The sequence below is a fragment of the Equus asinus genome, chromosome 19 (assembly GCF_041296235.1).
Source record: "Equus asinus isolate D_3611 breed Donkey chromosome 19, EquAss-T2T_v2, whole genome shotgun sequence".
Classification (NCBI taxonomy): Eukaryota; Metazoa; Chordata; class Mammalia; order Perissodactyla; family Equidae; genus Equus; species Equus asinus.
In genome coordinates, this window is record NC_091808.1 from 8291477 (window position 1) to 8314945 (window position 23469).

General features: G+C 37.1%; 1 protein-coding gene across 12 annotated transcripts in view; it reads right to left on the bottom strand.

Annotated features, from left to right (window-relative positions):
• Positions 1-23469, bottom strand: part of GIGYF2 (GRB10 interacting GYF protein 2) — a 126825-nt gene that overhangs the window by 80898 nt on the left and 22458 nt on the right. For all 12 annotated transcript variants that reach the window (XM_070489390.1, XM_070489383.1, XM_070489391.1 and 9 more), the window contains 4 exons: positions 20221-20304; positions 9465-9594; positions 8440-8535; positions 3571-3682 (listed from right to left, as the gene is read on the bottom strand). In XM_070489390.1, coding sequence (XP_070345491.1) covers positions 3571-3682; positions 8440-8535; positions 9465-9594; positions 20221-20261 — 379 coding nt within the window. In that variant the 5' untranslated portion in view covers positions 20262-20304. The remainder of the gene's footprint in view (positions 1-3570; positions 3683-8439; positions 8536-9464; positions 9595-20220; positions 20305-23469) is intronic.

The window sequence follows — 23469 nt, forward strand, 5'->3', positions numbered from 1 at the left end:
AGATAAAGTACTGATGTTAAAAGAAATCTACATTATTCTGTTGAATGACAAAAGCATGCCAAACAACAATACATATAAAAATGACTCCATTTATATGAATGATATAGCAGCATAGTTAGGGTCAGGAAGGATATACATCCAACTGCTGGCTCTAGGAGTAGAAGGCAGTATGCACTTTCAGCTTTATACTTTCCACACAGTGTGAGCATTTCCCAACTAATGTGTACCACTTCTATCCAACACATAGGCTAGAAAATTAGAGGAGGGTGGTGGGAGTCTAGGGATCTATTTATATCTAGAGGAAATCTTAGCCATCATCCCTGGCTTCTCCAACAGTATAAAACCAGCCAAAGAAAAATGTGATGAATCTTGAATAAAAGCCTAAATGCATTCCAAAGCTAAATACGATTGAATTAAATAATTATTTCAACTATCCATGCAGTACTTCTACTTTTTGGTTAAAATTTATCAACAACTGACTCAGAATACAGTATACTTTTTTATGCCCTTATTATGAAATATGCAAATAATGCACAGAATTGTAGGTGGGTAATTTTAGGAACAATGGGTACTCTCTTAACTAGTCCAAGTATCTATTTCTTCATCTGTAAAATGGAAGTGAGGACTAGGGTTGAACTATAATAATCTTAAAGTTAGCTTCCAATTGTGTCAACTGAACTTTAAGTCAACTCCCAGTTTCAGTACTTCTCTGCTTAGGAAATGTATACATTTTATTTAAGATCCTAAAACAGTGTAATGCAAACTGTTATAAAACACTGCAGTGATCCCCTATAATGATGATTTAGGGTGAAAGAAAAAAAAGCCCCCTGTCCTTTTAGAGAAGAATTTTCTCAGGAAAACCATTAAGAACACAGCACCCTGAAAAAGTGTTTTATTCTGGAAACATGAATATGAAAAATAGCCTTCAGGTTGCCAGAAAAACAAGCAAACCACAGACAAAATATATTCTGCCAGCTATGACTAGTATGGGCACCGGTCCTCCTTATGGGACTGAAGCTTTCTAAGTGAGCACATAAAAAGAATCAGATTCTAGAGCAGTTCAGCTTGTAAAACATAAGGAACAATCTTCAAAGTACAAGACCCATAATCATCTACAAATGTAGTTCTCATATAAGAAGGAGCAAGAGGGGCTGGCCCCGTGGCCGAGTGGTTAAGTTCGCGCGCTCCGCTGCAGGCGGCCCAGTGTTTCGTTGGTTCAAATCCTGGGCGCAGACATGGCACTGCTCATCAAACCACGCTGAGGCAGCGTCCCACATGCCACAACTAGAAGGACCCACAACGAAGAATATACAACTATGTACCAGGGGGCTTTGGGGAGAAAAAGGAAAAAATAAAAATCTTTACAAAAAAAAAAAAAAAAGAAGAAGGAGCAAGAAATATGACATAATGAATCCTTCATAAGCTAAACTGAAGGACTGTCCTATTGCCTGAGATCTCACCCTATTCTTTTAGGGGATTAAACTCTACTTCCTTTTAATGATGATGAAGACAGTGGCAGACAGTCGTATGGATCTGCTTTATTATTACACGTCTTAACCAGATAAAATAGAAAGATGACAATTTTATGTTGTTTCCTCATCCATTTATTTGTTTAAATTTTACTAGTTCATGATATTTAGAAGTCTGGAAATTAGTCGATTTCACATCAAAGTTTTCTCAAGTTGGAAAGAGCTAGGATAATCATCTAATGTTAGCTGTACCCATGCAAGAGAAAAGCCACAATAACCATTATTTAACCAACAGGTTAAAATTAAGTAACAAGTGAAGAAAACAAAACCACAGATTAATGGTCTTACAAGACCATTAAAAAGAATCATGGTTGGAAAATGACGTTACACATATTTTTCACAAAGTTGGTTCATTCATTTGACTAGTTTCACGCCATTCTTTAACGTCAATGTTAATTAAGTCACTGCTTTCATCACATTATCTATCTTTTATACATGCCCTGTTTTAATGCTGAACATAAGAGTTCCATCCTATGTGATAATCCTACACTTAAAAAAAACCAGGAAGCCAGGAGAAATTCATCGATTCCATCACTTGTTTCTTGATATGAAATTTTTTTTAAAGCCTATTTAGAGAGATTGGTTGGGATTTGCAACACACAAAGTTGGTGGTCACTTGAGGCACATAAAACAGCTAGCCTGTGGGCCATAGTTCTTGATTAATAAGCCCTCTCTATGACTTGCCCTGAAAAGCACTAGAAGCAAAGCTGCCTGGGTGTAACCTCTCCTTGCTGTCAGCCCACCAGAGGAAAACACAGGAAACATTTAAAGTGCCAGGCCAGAGCCATCACCACAATACCATCACACCACAAGGCAGATCTCAGACAAACTCTGGACAGATGGAACCTAACTGCACGTGGGAATCTGAAGGGCCTGTGGAGGTTTTGAAGCACACACACGCCTAAAGCTCACCACCCAGAGTTTCACTACAGAGGTACCTCTTCTAAGTTTCATAGATGATTCTAGCAACTCCCTAGGTTAGAAACCACCATTCTAGAGACTGACAAATTGAGAAGAAAAAACACGTACAACTCGTTAATAGTACTTGGCCTACCAGTGGAGTTTTGGCTTCATTACTCACAACACCTGCACTCCCACATTCTGAACAGACTACTGAAAGAAACCTCTTCACAGGAATGAACAATTGAATACAGTCTCTACAAAGACCAGGTATAAATTACTCTATTCATAAGGCACAACTTTAAGGAAAAAGAATTTAGATGTTCCACACTCAGGATCCTGCCAATCTGGCTGGTGCAATATGTCTAGGCAATGGCCTCTGTCTTTGGAGACGCCCAATTCTTCCATTTCTAAAGCACCTCTGAAAAAAAATTACAAGGTATGTTTATACGAACACTATGATTTAACCAACTTAGAGATAAATGCTCAAGTAAATGTTTATATTACAAACAACAAGAATTCCCTTATGTAACAGAAAATCAACGAACCCAAAACAGGGAGCAGCTATCAAAGAAAGAAGCAACATGGAAATAAGGATTATTCATCTAAGACAAGACACACATCTATAAAACTATACGTTAAGTAAATGACTGCTGCATAATTATTTTTTGTTCTACCCCCTAAAATAGCCCTAGTACTGATGAGACAGGTTTTACTAAAGCCTCCCTCTGGCTGGGGACACTCTTGGCAGATGGCCTTATACAGAAACCCTGTGTCATGGACACCTGCAAGAACTTCGGTGCTGCTCCAGTAGCTAAGGCACTTCAGGAAGCTCTGGCTGTCAAAGTGTAAGGCTCCCTGGGGACAAGGAATATGGATAACGAAGATTTTCCAAAGTTAACTAGTACCATTTTGAATCCTTCACACTCAATCTCTATGCTAGAATTGCCTTCCTCTGCTCCAAATCAGGGACTGTAGAGAGGTACACTGAGAAATGGTTCAGAAAACAAATGTTCAGGACATTCAGTATGCAGTTAATATCAAAGAGCAGTTTTTTAAAAATCAAGTATTAAAACATTTTTAAAGTGATTTCCCTATCCTCCTCCTCCTCTGTTATTACTTTTTTCACATGAAAGCTCACCTCGCCCTCTTGAAGAACTTCGACCTCTAGGAGCCCCCACCACTGTTCCTCCTCCTCCTCGTCCTGTCAGTCTCAGGACAGCAGCACTATTTACAGACATGGAAAAGTTTCTCTGCCAAAAAAAAAGAAAAAATGGATAAAACAGACAAAACGGCATGTTGCTTCTCCCCACATCCCAAGACTACATAAAATGGCATCTAGTTACTAATAGCAATGGGAAATCATAACTATAGACATACTAAAATGATCCAAAACCTGATTTTAGCCAAAAATCTCAAATTAACATTTCAGATCAACAAACACTGACAACCAACGCCTTATACTATGTTAGGTTTTGTGAAGAAATATTAAACAAACAAACTCTAAATGTTGTATGTATCCGGAAGCAGAAAGGGTAAATATGCATCATAACAGAGAAAACTTGGTAAAAGAGATCTGCTTTGAAAGGGTCCTTTAACTAGTGAAAAGTGGAAATAAGAGAGAGTCACAAAAAGGTCTGAATCAAGAGGAGCATGATAAACAGAAAAAACGATCATTTGTGCTTCATTCTGCTCACCAATGTGAATTAGCAACTTCGTGTAGTATTTGTTCATGACAGGAATCAGAAATCAGAAATGATGGGGAAGAGCCACATAAGAATCTACATAAGACCAACCATCTTAATGGAACAGGGGAAGGAATGCTTGGAAAAAAACACCACCCCAATCACTCAGTCATTAGCCTGCACTTGTACCCACAGTCAATCTGGAATAGGATCAAGAACAAGATAGTAGTGGGTGGGCATCCTTCAAACACGAAAAGGAAGACTCGGAGGCCTGGGAGCCAAAAGTATGTTTAGTCACACTTCTGGATAAATGGAATATATAGAGCTTAGGAAACAGTAAAGCAAGAAGCAATTACAAAAATCTTGAAAAATGATCCATAAAGTACAAAACTCCTGGATATTTGAAGGAGAACTTCACAAGACGGTTTTAAACTCACAAAACTTGGAATATATCTTTACCTGAATACTTTCTAGACACTTAGATCCTAACAGACATTTGTGCAAAAGCGCAGAGAGGTGCGGTACAACACCTCTGTACAGGAAAATACAACTGGGGCCTGGCTGTAGCCAAGGGCCCTGCCGGCAGAAGGGCAAGAAGTGAGGCTTAAGAATTGGACTGAAAAGAATCCTGCATTTTTAACCAATATTTTACATACAAATTGTTTTCCACTGTAAAGTCCTGATTTGCTGTTTTGACCCAAAATCACCTGAAATGTGATGTCTATATCTCTTCTGAAGAAATTAACAACCAACTGGTTAAAAATTTCTACTTTCATTATTGAATTTCTTGTTTTAATATATTGGTTCATTTTCTCATTAACTGTCTCATTACCTGTCTTTTCACAATTTTATTCAATACAATTTATTCAGGTAAATTTTAGAAATTTATCAATGTAAATAAGTTTTCTTTAAGTTTTATAGGTGTATAATCATATAATCAAATAACTTCAAAACTGAAAACTTAGGATGTAATTGATTAACTAAAAATTAGAGGAAGATACCCAACTTGAAAACATTTATTTCAAACTATATTTTAATAAAACAATAAAAAACTGGTTGAAATAAATGCATTAACTAACCTTTTGTCAAAGAATAACCAGTGGAGTTATTGAAAAATGACTCTAAAAACACAATTAAGCAAGACTGAAGTCCAAAAATCTAGATTAATATATTCTAACATTGGAAAAACACAGGTAAGGGCTAATTGCATTATGTGTATGCCAGGATCCCATGTATTGAACACCTCACTACCAAACTATCACACGGGTGAAACTCAAAGGCACCCAGCTATAGGTTTTTCACTGGTAGTATAAAGAAATAGAACTGATTTTTGTGTGTTGATCCTGTACCCTACAACCGTGTTGAATTCATTTATTAGTGCTAATGGTTTTGTTGTGGATTCTTTACGATTTTTTATATGTAAGATGTTATCTACAAATAGAGACAGTTTTACTTCTTCCCTTCCAATTGGATGTCTTTTATTTCTTCTTCTCACCTAACTGCTCTGGCCAGAACTTCCAACACAATATTGGATATCAGTAGTGGAAGTAGGCATCCTTGTCTTGTTCCCGATCTTAGGAGAAAAGCTTTCAGTCTTTCACCATCGAGTATGTTATTAGCTGTGGGTTTTCATAAATGCCCTTAATCATACTGATGAAGTTCCTTTCTATTTCTAGTTCACTGAGCGTTTTAACACAAGAGGGTATTGAATTTTGTCAACTGCTTGTTCTGCGTCAATTGAGATGATCAAGTGGTTTTTTTCCTTTGTTCTATTAATATGGTATATTACACTGATTTTCTTACGTTGCACCATCCTTGCATTCTGGGGATAAATCCCACTTGGTCATGGTGTATAATTCTTTCAATATACTGTTGGATTCAATCTGTACTGGTATATTTTAACAACTAAAGATATACAAACAAAACAGACTACAATAAAACATAATGTTAATAAATAATTATCTCTACACAGTGAGTTTAGGGGTGAGATTTTCTTCTTTATACTCTTCTGTATTTTCTACAATGAATACGAATACCTTTTATAATAAAAAGTATTTTATTTATTTTAAAGAATACATAAAGAAATCGTAAAAGTAACATGAAAGACAATTCAGTAGAACAGGTAAAGGACGTGGGCAAATCAAAAACCATAATAGGCCATAAGCATTTGAAAAGATGCTCAACCTCATTAGTAACCAGTGAAATACAAATCAAAAACAATTATCAAAGCCATCACTTAGGCCAAAATTTAAAAACCAAGAGTTGGAGGGTTGAGTAAAAATGAGACCTCTCATATACTGCTAGTGAGAGTGCAAAACTGGCAAGTCAATACAAAAACTAATGTGGTAATACCCAGTAATGTTTTAAAAAAATGCGAAGAACCAAAACCCAACAATTCCACTTTTATAACATGTTATAAGAATGCTTAGTGCAGTATAATCCATAATAGTAAAAAGTGAAAACTTAAATATCCAACCAGAAGAGACTGGAAAAAAAACTGTAGATTTTCTCACATATGGAATACTACACAGCAGAGATGAACAAATTAAAGCTATGTGTATCAACACAGATAAACCTAAAAATCATTATTAAAAGAAAAAAGCAAGCTGCAGAATAAAAACTATGCCACATAATAAAAGCATGCTATCTTCAACACAAAATTTATTGCCCTATAAAATAAGACATTTATGGCATACCAATACACAAACATGTAATGAAAATATTAAGACATGAAAGAGAAAAGTAATCCAATTGATAGTAAGGAAAGGAAGAAAGGGGTACGCGCCAGGCAGTGTCAACTGTATGAGAAATCTCATTTGTTAAAACAAAAAAAGACACACAAATATATCATAATTGTAAGATTTGATATATCTGAATAGTAAATATACTGGTGTTTATAATACTATTTTCTATACTTGTCTATTTAAAATAATTCATAATAAAAATATTTTTAAGAAAAATTAAACCAAAATACAGCCAGATAACAGTTTTTTTGAAAAAGAAATTTGTCAATTTTGAAAAGGAACTTTTTGGTAATCACTAGAGAAGGATCCTTTCTTTCCTGTGTACTCTTCACAGCAATAAACACCTTCTGGTTAATGAAAATATCTGCTGATAACCATAGATGATAGTGGATTTCATGAATAAATACAGAAGTAGTCTGATTTAGAAGAAACTATAAACAAATAAAAATTGCTTACGAAAATGTGCTGAAAATCATCAAGGATTAATATCACCCCTTTCTTAGAACTTAACATAATTCTAATAGTTTGCTTTTTTTTTTGAGGAAGATTAGCCCTGAGCTAACATCTGCTGCCAATCCTCCTCTTTTTGCTGAGGAAGATTGGCCCTGACCTAACATCCATGCCCACCTTCCTCTATTTTATATGTGAACGCCTGCCACAGCATGGCATGATAAGTGGTGCATATGTCCATGCCCTGGATCCGAAACAGCAAACCTCAGGCTGCTGAAGCAGAGTGCATGAGCTTAACTGTTGCACCACCCAGCAGAGTTCTTTTAATAAACTTTTCTTTCTTCATAGAGTGACTTCCTCATGCAAAATACGGTAAGTGTAGAGGAAACATCCAGAGTTGTCAGAAAAAGTAATGATGAAAACAGATAGTGGTGACAGTTATACAACTCTGTGAATATACTAAAAAACAGTGAATTGCATGCTTTAAAAGCGTAAATTTTATGGCATGTGAATTACGTCTCAATAAAGTTGTTTTTTAAAAAAAAAATAGTGATGATGATTCTCCAAAGTGACATTCCAGCATTCCGACAAAGCTCTTATTTTTCCATTTTAATACAATCACAATTTATTATTTATCTTTGGACATAGTGAACCAGAAAAGGACAACACAAAATCTGCTACTTTCCAGCCCAAAAATCTAACTTTCTCACACTATCATAAAAACAACTGGTGACAGAAGAGCACATTCTTAACCACATCTTCAGCTCAAGCTCTACATCATCCTTTAGTGGCAGAACGCATTGGTGAGAATTCAGGTCGCCAACTACTTCTGAAAAGACCCCCTTCCCCCAAAATAACTCTTTCTCTCTAGCCAAATAAGTTACAAGGGATGGTTCACATAGTCCTTAAGGACCCAGACACGTTCATCACTACATAACACTCAACAGTTTCAGATCTAAAGCAGAGTCGAATCAGCTGAGAGAGAGGCATCCACATAGTAAGAAAGAGAAGAAAGCAGACCTGTGGGGATACAGAATACTCCTTAGGGCCTACGTAGGAATAGCTTTCCATTTTCATGCCTCAGTGGGAAGGAACAAGGGTTTGACCTGGGGCTCAAAGCTAGGCACAAACCTGTTCTTCTTCTGTAAAGGGTACAAGAGCCAACGGTGGCAGGGGCTCCTCCTGTAGGATAGGCAGAAATTCTTTATCGAGAAGATCTGAAGGTATCTGTGTGACCAAACACAAGACCATGAGATTGATGCTATCCCTCCAATTACAAGAAGAGAAACACTCTTCTGTCTATCTGATGCTAATTATCATAAATATGTTATAAATATGTAGCTTATTCAGCCAATTAACTTCAGTGGTACTTACACATTCTGAGAGGGTCAAATAACCACCACCCCAGTCACCCTCCCCATCCTCACATCAGACTACCATTTTCGGGTTTGATACATAGCACTAACTCTGGTATTCTACAGGGCACAGTCGAAGAGTAAAGATCACCACATTTAACTCTACATAGAGGTGGTGAGGAGAGTTTTATAAGAAATTTTATCTGTCCTTCATTAAAATCTGAGATTCTGAATCCATTAATAAAATTAAAGAGTATATTTAAAAAATAGAAAATATTTCTCACTAGTCACATAATAAAAGCATACTTTACACTGTTTGAGTTTTGATCATTTATAAGTGACACAAATATAACATCACATTTAACATCCTCACTCCACTAAAATTTTTATATTTAACTCAAAAAGGGAAAGAACAAGAGAAGCAGCAACTCTTCTCACTCCTCACTCCTAGCTAGAAAGAATGAGAGGTGCGATAAAGAAAGGAGAAATTCTTCCTGTCTCAGCCATCAAGCTGGGATAGAGAGACATGAAAGAGGTAGAGAGGAAATTAGCTGACAAAGTATTAAGCGCTGACTATTCTGTTTCCATGAAGCTTTCTACTCCTGTAATGAAATCTCAGGTCTTCTCTAAAATATACAGAGTACACTATACTTAGAAAAGCCTCTCTTAACTACTGCAGGTTTCAAAGCAGGAAAAAAGGTAAGATAGAGAGAAAAACCATGGGTAGTTCATATACCAATACATCACTGCACATACCCTGAAATCTTATTCATAATTCTGAACTCGTTCCTACTTTCTTACCTTGTTGTCTTTAAGGAAAAGTGCTAACATTTCTTCTCTGCCATAACGATAGTCTGCTAATTTATACTTCGGCAATGCGGGAGACAGAGGAGGGGATGTAATGCTCCCACCACTGGACAGAGCTCGGAGCCTAGAACAGGAGAGAGATAGAATATAAAAATGTAGCGTCAAATATTGTGGCACTATGGACTTTCTATTTTTATATAATATACTATAAAAATCTTCACTTTAGTTCTTTAAAAGAACAGAAAGGGGGGTGGCCCGGTGGCACAGCGGTTAAGAGCACACGTTCCACTTTGGCGGCCCGGGGTTCGCTGGTTCGGATCCTGGGTGTGGACATGGCACCACTTGGCAAGCCATGCTGTGGTAGGCATCCCACATATAAAGTAGAGGAAGATGGGCATGGATGTTAGCTCAGGGACAGTCTTCCTCAACAAAAAGAGGAGGATTGGCAGCAGTTAGCTCAGAGCTAATCCTGCTCAAAAAAAACCCCAGAAAAATCCCATTATCTCAAAGTATCAAAGATTTTAGCTTTAATACAACATGCTGTCACAGCACGAGAACAGCTTATTGAGAAATAACTAGACAACCAAGACGCAATTCTTTAACTTAAAAGGTATCATGCATGTCCCTGAGAAGCTTGGAAGGTGAGGAGGGGACGCTTTTTTCAAAATTATAAAAGTAACGTGATTAAAACAAAAGTGAGCTATCACCTTACACCCATTAGATTAATAAAAATTAATAAATCTGACTTTACCAGCTGTTAGTAAGGAAGTAAAACAATTCTCAAGTAGCATTTGTAGGATTATAAATTGGAACGACCACTTCAAAGAATGACTTGGTAAGATTTAATAAAATATTTAACAAAGTACGCTATACAAATGAAAAAGAAAAATACATGGGCCGGCCCGGTGGCACAGCGGTTAAGTGCACACATTCCACTTTGGCGGCCCGGGATTCCCCAGTTTGGATCCCGGGTGCATACATGGCACCACTTGGCACGCCATGCTGTGGTAGGCATCCCACATACAGAGTAAAGGAAGATGGGCACAGATGTTAGCTCAGGGCCAGTCTTCCTCAGCAAAAAGAGGAGGATTGGCAGCAGTTAGCTCAGGGCTAATCTTCCTCAAAAAAAAAGAAAAGAAAAAGAAGAAAAAGAAAAATACAGAAGCTTATAAAAAGATACTTTTATATAATACATATAAACCTTCAAATAGGTTTATACTGTTTAAGAACACATAAAAAAACGTAGTAAAAGCATAGAAACAAACATGAATTGGTAAATACAAAATTCAGGATAAGTTTGTATCTGCAAAGGGAAGGAGAGTATAAAGGGTGCTTTTATTATTCCTACAATGTTTTTTTCAGCTCGGTGCTGCATACATGGATGTTCATTACAATTTATACTTTTATATGCCTGCAATATTTCATAATCCATTTAATGAAAGCAATTAATGATCAGTTTAGAGAATCAGAAAATGTAGTCAAGAGTGAAGTACAAACAGAAAAAATACAAAAGCTGTATTTACCGCTAAGAAGAAAAAAACATAGATATACTCTAAGCTGGTAATAGTTCTCTCTAACAAATGGAACTGGGGAACTTCTTGTTTAATTTTATAAGATGTTTTTATTAAAAAAAGATGGGGGTGGGGACCTCAGCAAAAAATGGCAAGAGTAAGATCCTACTGCAACACTGTGTTCAACAGCAAGTGGGAAAACTACTTTCGGGAGTAGTTCATATCTGCGGGCTGCCCGAAGTCTATAAGTAAGAGACACGAAGGGTAAAAGGGACCACGGTGCTTTAATGCAGCAGTTCTGCCCAAAGGAAAATTCGACAGAAGCATTAAACTATACCCCCCAAATTGCTAAGTTTTACTCACAAAAGCAAAAAAGAGGGGAATGATCTACTAATCACACATTAAAAAATAAAAAGGCCAAGCACAGTAAATACTTGCACATTATTCAAAAATGGCAGAAAAAATAGTATATGCATAATAAATATAAATATGTGTTTACATGAAGAAAGTAATACAAAAAAAATATGTATTAGTAAAGTGAGGCTGCAGGGGTTTTTTTCAATGTTTCTACCTACTGTCTCCACTTATTTCTTTTTAACATTACACACATTTTGAACATAAATAAAAGTACCAAGAACATAACGAACTCCAGTGTACCAAACACCCAGCCTCCAACCCAATAATCCACGGCCAACCCTGCTCCTGCTACCGCCCCATCAAACCCTCCACTTATATTATTTTGAAGGAAATCTTTGGCATTGAAGATTTTTTGAAAGTAATTATTTTATCTTTGAAGTAAAGTTATTTCATCTGTAAAAATTTCAAAATGTTATCTGTAAAGGATAAGGATTTTTTTTAAGTCTGGATTTCGCTGATTTTCTCTGTGATACAGTTTAACACGTCTCTCAGTTCTCTGCATTTCTCATAAATTGGTGACTGGATGTCAAGACCTGATCAGATTTGGCAAGATTTCCACGTGGTGATGTGTATCCACCAGAAGGCACAGACTGCCTGGTTGATTTTATGAGGCTGGCAGTCCCTGAAGACCGATGTTTAGATCCCCAAGTTCACTATGGTTTCAGGGTGACTTTATTCTATCATCCCTTCTTTATTTATTAGCTGGATTATTTCTACAAAGAGAAACTTCCCTCTTATAATATTTGGTATTGTTACCCAATAGTGTAGTTCATATAGGAAAGGAAAGAAAAAAGTCTTTATTCTTTCTTATTTATCAGTTTTCAAAATAATGACTTGCATCCTCCAACGGTAACAAATTATTTTTCATTAGTGTATTTCAATTCACTGCAATTATTCTTCACAATGCTCAAACTGTCTCATCTTCGAACAGTGAGAGACTCTTCAGGTTGACTCCTGGGTCCTTTTGACACAACCCTAGTAGTCTTTAACAGCTTCTTTTCTATCTGGTATGTCAAAATGTTCCAGGCTCAGCTTGTATTATTTCTTGCCTCAGACCCAGAAGCAACCATTTCTCCAGGGAGCCTGAGTCTCTTTAGTATATATAAAGACCACTATCTTTGTATATACACAATCTTTAGTATATATAAAGACCACGGTGCTAGGTGTGCTCATTGCTACTGGGTTGGTCTTTTGTCTTCTTTCCAATTATTCTCGGACTTAGAGGTCATTTAGTCCAACTCCTATAAAACAAGTTAAAAACTACGTAAGAAAACAACATGCCCACAAAGGAGCAATCCTTCTACCACTGAAGGACCTTCCAAGAAACTGCTTTCCACCAAATTCATGTAAAGTTGGACTCTTTCCAACTTTTTCTTTGAAAAAGTGTAACTAATATCCACTGAGAACCAAGACTTGGAATTTTACATACACATTACTTCATTTAATCTCATTTAAGCTTCACAACAACTCCAATAAAACAGATGAGAAAAATGAAACCGAGGGTTAAACAACTTGCCCACAGTCACAGCCAGCAGAACAAAGATTCAAACCTGGATTTTTACGACTAAAAAGACCAAGATCTTTCCAACAATGAGGTCTCAACTTTTTATTTAAAATGGCCAATGATTATTCTGCCAAACATTAGTTGTAAAATATACGTACATATTTTTACAAATTATTTTAAGATATTTTTCTTATACTGACCCAACATGCTCCCCAATAGTTTCTACCACTAGAGGGCTCATCTAAGCCCTCTTTCAAGTGAACATCATTCCAGTATCGGCAAATAGAAACCAGAGACTTTCCTCCTCACGGCTCAACATCCCTACTTTCTTCCTCCGTTCCTCACGAGTTTCAAATCCACTCACCATTCTGGGTCCCTTCCAGAGAACCATCCTCAAGGGCTTTCCAATGTTAGGGACAGAACACTTCTTACAGGCACCAAACCTATTAAGAGTAACATGACCAGAGTGCATTTTCAAGAGGTTCCTCCAGCTACTGTAAAGAGAACAGGCCAAGGCAAGCTCAGAGTAATTCAAACTAAGAGAAGATGGCAGCCTGAATTAGGATAGTGGTTGTGCTCTACTCAATAATCAACAAATCCTATTCCAAGTCCCTCTTCACCTGCAGATATTTGGGTAATAGCCCTCCCTAAAAGCCCACAACTGATTTTTACCACCTCTAAGATCTCGCTCCATACAACCGTCTCTCACAGAAACTCAATCCCTATTTGCTTTCCTCTCAAGTCTCTAAATACTGTATCTAAGAGTGGTTTAAAACTCCTTTGATGCAGCATCCTCCTCCAGCTATGTGCAGTGCTCATCTTTCCTCTTCATTTCAGAAATGTCTCCATGTCCTCACTTCCCAGTCACTCCAAAAGCCAATGCAACCTGGCTTCTCCCCTACTGCTCCTCTGGTCTAGCAAAGTTCATCAATAAGCACAACACTACATCCAAGGGAAAATTGTCTATTCTTATTCCTTCATCTTCCTGGCCACACTGAGATCTGTTTAACACAGAAGGCCCAGTGGGGCTTCTAAAACCCCACGATAGCCCAAAATCTTCACTTGTTAACTATTGTCCAAAATCCAAACTTCAGCTTATAAAAGCAATTTAGAATGTCAATGTAGACATATGAAGGTGTGGGAATCAAACAGTACTTCTGTGTAAGCTCATGATTCTCAATTCCATATTGACCTCTCCCCTAAAGAGTCAAGCTTTCATACAATGCCAAAAACCCTACTCATCAGCTTATTCATCCCAACCCCCTTCATCACCTGTACAGTCATGCATCACTTAATGACAGGATATGTCCTGAGAAATGTGTTAGGGGATTTCCTCGTTGTGCGAACATCAGAGTGTACTTACACAAACCTAGATGGTTGAACCTACTACACACCTAGGCTATATGGTACTAATCTCATGGGACCACTGTTGTACATGCAGCCCATTATTGACCGAAACGTCGTTATACAGCACATGACTGTATTCCCAAAGGCAGGTGAGGATACCACCATCTACTCAGCCACTGGATTAAGAGTCTAGGAATCATCCTTTACTCCTCACTTTCTACCATCTGCCATACCCAATTACTATGTCCCACCAGTGTTAAATTCTAAATCTCTCAAGCCATGCCCTGATCGACTATTTCCTACCTGTACTGCTGCAACAGCATCCTAAAGGATCTAACTAGTCATAGTCCATCCTCCACACTACCAAGTTGTTCATTTCAAATGCAAATCTGAATAAAATGCTCCCTTGTTAACAATGCTTCACTGGCATACCATAATCAAATAAAATCAAAGCTTCTTAACATAGAAGGGCTATCTCCAAGCTCATCTCTCCCACACTTCACATTACAGTAAAGGCAAACCTCTTGGAGTCCCTCTCTTAAACCTGCAGTTTCTTGCCCCCTTGTCTTTACACATGCCCTTTCTGCTGTTAGGAATATTTTTTCTAAGCATTTTCACCGGCAGGGATGGCGGGACTGCTGGGGAGAAGAGAGGTTAAGTGCAAAGGATGAGATGGAAGAGAAGAGAGACAAAATGAGGGAGATGGGAGACCAGAAAGCGAGCAAAAGGGAGAAAAGGAGAGAGATCTAGATTCTCGGGGCCTTGGCTAGACACAAGTACCTGCCTAGCCTTCATAGGACTAACTGCCGAGTGGAAGAAAAAGCTCATCAACTCAACAGTCATACAAATGGACATATAGCTATCGAAGGATTCTGGAGAAAACTTGATCCAATCTACATTTTAAGATTACTCTGGCTGCTGTGGGGAGAATAATTAGAAGGAAAGTTAAGAATGGAAGCCAGGAAACATCAGGAGGCCACTGCTCCAACAGTTTATGTCAGAGACAGTCGTGGCTTACACTAGGGTAGCGGCAATGAAAATGGAGAGAAATGAACAGATTCAAGAGATTTTGGAGATGAAATTGATACAACATTGTGATGGATTATGCAGGGACAGAGAAGTAAAAGAAAATATCTCAGATAACTCCTAGACTTTTGGCTTGCGTGAACGGGCACACTGTGATATTAAGATGAAATAAAAAGGGCAAAACTCATGAGCTCAGTTTTGGAAAAGTATGAAGGATAAGAAACCTACAGGCATCAAATAAGCAGCTGAATATCCTTTACTTGCATTATACTTCCTTTACAGCAGTGACATTATAGTGAAATTATTTAGTGTCAGCTTCTCCACTAAATAATCCAAAAGTAGGTACCATGTCCTTTTCTTCTTGTTGCCTAATGGCATCTAACTCAAGACACAAAACATACGAGGCACTTGATAAAATGTTTTCTAAATGAATCTTAATATTCTCTTCTAAAATACACCCTTGGATAACACCTAATTTACTATCCCTTCAGATCACATAGACATCTTTTACTCTTTCTGAAAACTGGGACTATTAATGCATTCCCTCCTCCAGAACATCTCTCATTTTCCCCACAACTCCATAAAGATTATGGCTAGTAACCTAACCATCTCAGATTTGCATTCTCTTGCCCCGACTTCCCTCCCATAAGGTTTGAATGCCTTCATTCAACATTTACTAAATGCCTACGTGCAGCACACTAAGTTAAACATCAGGCTCACCAAAACTGAGAAATACAGTGCCTTTCTTAATGCAATTGGTTCTTTTCTGAGTAAGGTAAACACATAAAGAGACACACCACAAAGTCATGACTACTTTACCATAGGTATATGCAAAGTGCTTCAGGAGAAACAGAAGTGCCTCACCCTTTTTTGAAGGGAGAGACCTGGGAAAACTTCCTAAGGCCACTGAGACGAAACAGAGGAAGCTCCAAAGGAGGTTCCTTGGCTCCTGCCCCATAAAGCCAGGTAACTGGCTGCAATTATTCCCCTATAATAAATTCCTTTATTATCTAGATTTTTCTAAAATTTCTGATCCTCAAAATGAAAAAAATAAATAAAACAAGTATAATGAATTTGTTTTGTTTTTAAAATGTCTTGAGGTATACATACAAACATCTGCAAAGAAAAAAGAATAGGGGGAAACAAACAAAATGTTAGCAGTGGTTCTTTGGGTAGTACAACCAAGTGTAACTTAGATCTTTTCTTTTTATACTGTTGTTTCCTCCAAGGTTTTCTGGAATGAGCTTGACTTATTTTGTTACTGGGACTACCAACAAAAAATTCTAAAAAAGCTAAATCTACCAGATTTAGAACTAAAAAAAATTTTTTCTTAAGGTAGTACTGAAGTGTTTTGTCAAGGGTGAATTAAACAGGCAAGGGTGGAAATTAAATTCATATAATCTTTCTGGTAGTCCATCTGTTAATATATCATCCAAAACCTTAAAAAAGAAACTTTTGATTTAATAATTCCACTTCCTAGAAATTATTCCAAAGTAAATAATCAGCAATACAAACAAAACTGTTCAGGGATGTGCATACATATTTACAACAGCAAAACATCAAAAACAACTTTACTTTCCAACAATTTATTCATTCATTTCACAACTATTTATTGAATCCTACTATGCGCTAACCACTGCAGCTACAGCAGTGAACAAACTATACAAAAATCGAGACCAAAATACCTGCCCTCAATGGGGCGGACAGTCTAGTGGGGACTGGAGAATGGAATATAAATAATAAAGAAAATAAAGGAGTAATATATTTGGCATGTTATGTTTTGATACAGACCATGAAGAAAAAATTAAACAGAAAAGGGAGATAAGGAGTAAAGGGGAGGTGTTATATAGACGGTCGAGAAAGGTCTAAGGTGATGACATCTGAGTAAAGATTATTGTTTCATATCTATAATTGTTTTACTTCTCTATTAAATCTATCACATCCTTTTCAACTGCTTTGGCAATTATGTAATATATTTCTTTATTCTAAATATAGAGATAGGCTAAGACCTAATGATTCCACAGATACACCTTAAAAAGTCCACGCTTAAAGTCATTCCTGGTCTGACTCTACTATAATTTTTAATGCACTCCCATCTGCTATCCCAGGTATAAAGAAATCTCTTCATTTTGCCCATCGTTCATTGATCATTGCGTCATCATAAAAACAACAGTCTTAGTAAACAGAACACAGTATCACTAACGTTTCTGTATGGTTCAGTGACACACTGACTCAATGTAATCACTCTAAGCTTTGATTCTCAAGTGTTGTGGACAGAGCTGCTTATTCCAAGTTTCACAATGACTGTAGTGCTACATGCAGCAAAACACAGCAGCAGTCTCTATTCATACTGCAGCTTTCCAGCTCAGGGCTGAGTTACTTACGGGTCTCACATACTCCCTTTGCCAGAAGGAATACTGATAGCTGGTACAAAAAAGGCAATGTGCCTGCTTACACCTCCCCAGTTTATCAGCATTTCAGATGACTAAGGGAAGGCTCCTAAACTCCAATGCCTGCAGGGTAACAATTAAGTAAAGCTACTGCTTAAGCACGGTCCTGGTAACTGTCCTCTGCCAAAGTCACCTCAATTCAAATTTTGTGTAAAATTCTGGGCTCATCAAACAAAACACCATCAAACAAAACTTCAGAGTACCAATGAAAAGGATGTATAAGACGTCATGGATAGACTGGGTCAATGACACACTGAAATGACTTTGGAACCCAGGGTTTAGGGTAGAGGCGAGCAAACTTTTTTCTGTAAAGGGCCAGAGAATAAATATTTAAGCTTTTCGCACCGGATGGACTCTGTTGTAACTAACTCAATCTTGCTACCGTAGTGTGAAAGCAGCCAGGTAATATGGAAACGAATGGGTGGCTGTGTTACAGTAAAAGTTTACTTACAGAAACTTTATTTACAGTCCCACAGGCCATAGTTTGTCAACCCATGGTATAAGGCATCAGGAGTTTTTTTTCTTTTGTTTTGGCTAAATTCCTAGTGTTGCCTTTTTGTTACTTCTTAGTAGAGGGATATTGAAAAAAAAAACTTCCTTAAATTAGCTGATGATTTTAATCATGTTTTTACAAAGAAAGAGACAAGAGGGTGAGTAAATACAAAAGAGAAGCAGTTACAAAGTCTAGATAAAGGCAGAGAGCTGCACACAAAATGGTTTAGAAAGTGAGCCATATGAATCTAAATCCACCTGATAAAGGAAGTTAGTAAGATGTGAATAAAGATTTAACTATAAGCTGGGGCCGGCCTGGTGGCACAGCGGTGAAGTGTGCACATTTCACTTCTCGGCGGCCTGGGGTTCGCCGGTTCGGATCCCGGGTGCGGACATGGCACCGCTTGGCAAAAGCCGTGCTGTGGTAGGTGTCCCACATATAAAGCAGAGGAAGATGGGCATGGATGTTAACTCAGGGCCAATCTTCTCCAGCAAAAAGAGGAGGACTGGCAGCAGTTAGCTCAGGGCTAATCTTCCTCAAGAATAAATAAATAAATAAATAAATAAATAAAAAAGATTTAACTACAAGAATGTTCACAAAAAATATTTTTATAGTAATGAAAAACTGAGAACATCCTATATAAGCTACATCTGAAAGACCAGTTAAATAAATGATGATACATCATACAATGCAACCATTTAAAATAAAATATTTATTGATAAAAAAGCTGGTTTTGATGTGGTTATTTTTTAAAAGCAGGTTACAAAATTGAAATTGAATGTACAGTATGATCTCATTTTTGTGAAAATAAATGTATATACACAAATAAGCATACATAAAACCACGTGGAAACACACACCAATGTATTTACAGTGGTTATCATGAATGCCGAAATTATGGTAATTCTATCTTTTTCTGACTTACTTGTAATTTCTAATTTTTCTAGAAACATATTGATTTGGTAATTAGAATATTGTTTTTAAAATATAAAATAATAACTAAAACAGGTGCAGCATTACTTAAGCCAACATTTCCAAAATAAACTCTCAAAAGATGAGTTCATCAGTTCTCAGAACTTCAAATAGTGATTCCTCCTCAGTCTCCAAATGCTAGCTATAAGGGCCAAGAAAATTTAGGAATCACATATAAAATAAATAAATATCATAAGGTAAGTTAATAAGAGCTCTCAAATAAGAAGTTACTACAGGGAGTCTGCATCACTTATCAAACCACCACCATCTGAAACAATCAAGAATGCTTAAGACACGATTCCAATTTATCTACTTTATATACTGCCTCCAGTTCAAGGTTTGAATGGAAAAAACAACTATCATTATTCATGCCTCTGATGAGAGGATCTTCAATCACCAACTTTGGGGAAAAAGGAAGAAGGGTTGGGGGAAGTCACACTACAATTTGATGGATCTCAAAATTCCATGAGAATTCCATATTCGGGGTCCAAACACACCTGTAAGAGACTCAAAGGTCAATTAATTGCTATTATGCTACACCAATCCCAGATGGGCCACTGCTAATAGCCAGTATAATTCTAGACCACCTGCCTAGCCCATCGATAAACTAAAATTCAAACAATAATTCAATAAAAACTATTTTTCAAGTAAGTCTATGAACAGCATTCACAAAACAACACTGTAGCAGAAAACATACACACATAAAAATGTTACATATATAAAATTGTATATGCACCTATACAAGGGTGCAACCATAAAAGTAAATCATTTGCTAGGGTGTTGGGACTGTGGGGAGTTTTAATTCCATTATCATTACAAAATCAGACCAAGAAAATTTTTTACATAGAGTACAGAATGCAGTGATCAACCAAATATAATTTACTCCTAGACTAGTTACATTGTTTTCAAACAGGCACACAAAGCAAAGTCTGAAAAACATGCACATTTATAAACCACCCAACACCTGTACAAATGTCTTACTCCCATACTAGTCATCCAGTATCAAACAGGATGAAATTCTGAAAACTCACCATTCAGGCCCAAAGTTCAGTGTCTGCGTTTCCGCTGCCATTCTTTTCCGTATTTTTACAATAGATTTTTATTTGTGGAGAAATCTGTTAAAGAGAAAAATATCTCCATACAGTTAGTGAGGATTAAATGCAGAATTCTAGCCCAGAAAGAATAGCTCAAGAGTATGTTTTGCTTATGTTCCTCTCAACCAGAGTCAACAGAATGAGAGTTCTGACTCCCTGTTTATGACAATACAGCAGGCAAAGTGAAATGAATAAAGCCACCCTCACATTCTAATTCATCATCTTTTGATGTTTATTGGGGGAAAGGAGGCATAGTACAAGAAGAAGCTGGTGAGACTGGTGGGAGCTGACCATGCAGGGAGCTAGGAACCAAATTAAGGATTTTCTTCTTTAGCCTTAGAGCAATGGGGAGTGAATGAAGGGTAATAGCTTTATATTTTAATTTAAATTACTCCCTTGAAATGGCCTCCCATCACCAAGACGTACATCAAAGATTCTTAAAATAACACATCTCCACCTTACCTATCTGACAGCTTCCATTACAATTTTCCCTACTTTCTGCTTAGCACTTTATGTTCTAGTGATTCTTTAAAAAATTATCTTGGACCATCAAATTAAAATAATAAGCTAATGAGTTTCATAAGTGACCCTTCAAAAGCAATTTCAAGATATCAGAGCTTAAAGTGAGATAAGTCAGACAGGGAAAAACAAATACTGTATGACATTACTTACATGTGGAATCTAAAAAAGCCAAATTCAGAGAAACAGAGAGTCAAGTGATGGTTACCAGTGGTTAGAAAGCAGGAGAAAGGAGGAGATATTCGTCAAAGGGTATAAACTCTTCCAGTTATAAGATCAGCAAAATCTAGGGAGCTAACGTACAGCACGGAGATTATAGCTAGCAATACTGTATTATACACTTGAAAGTTGCTGAAGAGTAAATCTTAAATGTTCTTGCCACAAAAAACAAATGGTAATTATGTGACGGGATGGAGGTGTTAGGTAAGGCTATGGTGGTAATTATATTGCAATATAGAAATGTATCAAATCAACACACTGCACACCTAAACTTATACAATGTTATATGTCAATAATGTCTCAATAAAGCCAAAAAAGATATCAGAGCTTAGAAAATGAAGAATATTGTAAGTAGTGTAAATATACTGCAAATCTCTCCAAGATACATCACATCACCCTGTTAATTTTATTTAAAAGGTCTAAGAATAATAAACCAGAAATTGGTTTAAAATGCAGAAAAGGCAAAATGAAAGTATGCTAACAGCCATAATCATTTATCTGCCCCGCTCCTAGAAGATATTTCTAGCCCTCTATCAACCATGTGGGCTCCAGGGAGATTCCTATGTTCAACTTAACCCTGATTCCCTGCAGCATGCACACCAGACTCAAGCTGAGATCAACTTAGTGCCCCCCTCCCTATCTCTTAAGCAACTGATGATGCAAAAAAAAATCAGACACACGTTCTTTCACATTTTAACCTCTCTGAAATTAGAAAGCATTTTCATTAAAAATACCAAGTTACAAATGCTACTGGTCTGATGGGAGTTGTGTCACAGTTGTCACTGTCTGCACAAGGGTAAAACTTGGTCATAGCTGCTCAGTCATCCTTTCAACTGTGTTGTCGCTAGTACCCATTTCTACCTGCTGCTTAAAACGTCTTCAAAAGATTATAATATGATCCTAAATTGAGATGAAATGTTATTGTGTAATAGAAAGGAAAGAAATACGGCCATGGGATATTAGTGCACCAACTCCTCATTGGAGAAAGGATTGCAAGTGCTTCACAGAACCTGAGAAAGAAAAAAAACACACCCAGACGAAGCCTGTTATGGTTTGCTACTGAGACTTGACATGGCACAAGCCACGTGGCCACATGCAGCAGCCCTGAAGTATTTAAAGAGGGAAAAATTAAACAGATTAGATTGCTCTGAAGATCTTCACAAGCACCAAATCACTGAATTTTAAATTGATGAGAACCCATACCATACAACAAAAGTCTACCAGACTTAATTGCTAAATCAGTTTAAAAGAACTCTGTGACAGAATTTACTTCGCCCGCCCTATGATTTCTTAGTAATACATAAACTGAAGAATCTCACAATGGAGGCATGCTGGATTCAATTAAATTATGGTACATCCCAACTGAAATGACTCGTCAAGGTAGTGATGATCAGACCCCAGGTAAGACGTCCACTGTAAATTAAGACAGGTATACTGCTTACAAATTAGCCCTGTGGCCTCATTTAGTATAAATCAATTCAGTGTACTTTTAAAAAGTATGTGGACCTACCTGACTAATAAACAGAACTGTAGAGACTACATCAACAGTAAGATTTTGTTGAAATACAAACATCTTGAAGGAGCGTTTTTACCATTTCAAATTCCATCTAACCAAACATTTTATACTCTTATGGGACTTAGACCCTGGGAAAACGGCTCTGAATTTACAAAGCAAGTCAAGCTCTGAACCAGACTGAATTTATAACACACGAATTTCAATTAAAAACTGACTTATTTGATATTTGTGAAAATACTAAAATCACTCAGAGATTTAATTTTGTTTCCACTTTCAATTACTACTACAGGGCCATCACATATGACCACACAGGTCGTGGAAGCACAAAACTCCAGGGACATCATTACCACAAAGGATGCAAGTGGAGCCCCTAGAGTTGTGTAGTGCATACCTGCCCAACTGCAGGCAGCAGTCCTGAATTACAGGAAAAGCCCTGGACTCGGGCAGCATGTAAAGAACAACAGCAAGGTGATCCTGTTCCAGTCCTCTTTATCACTCCACCTACCTATCTTTAGGTAGTGCCAAACTACCATACTGTACAAACATCAAAAGCTCCTAAGTTTTTTTAATGCCTTGAGCTGGGAACCTAACTACCATTTACAACATGTTTTCCATAAGATTACTTCCTAATGCAAAGATTTCCGGAGAACTCTTAAGAACCTAAGAATAATAATCCAAGAGATTTAATTACCAACTAAAGAGACCTACACCGCGCAAAATGGTGCTCTGCTCGTTCTCCTTTACAAATTAAAGCAGGAAATCTAAGAGTTATGATCGTTGAACAAATCTAATTTAAACACTTAAAATACTGCAATCTCCAATTCTGAATTCCCCACCCCAAACTGCTCCTTCCAAACCAATTTAAATGAGCTCAGTTCTAATGTATTTACATGTACTGGAGGGATTGTCTTACATCATGCCTCTGAATTATA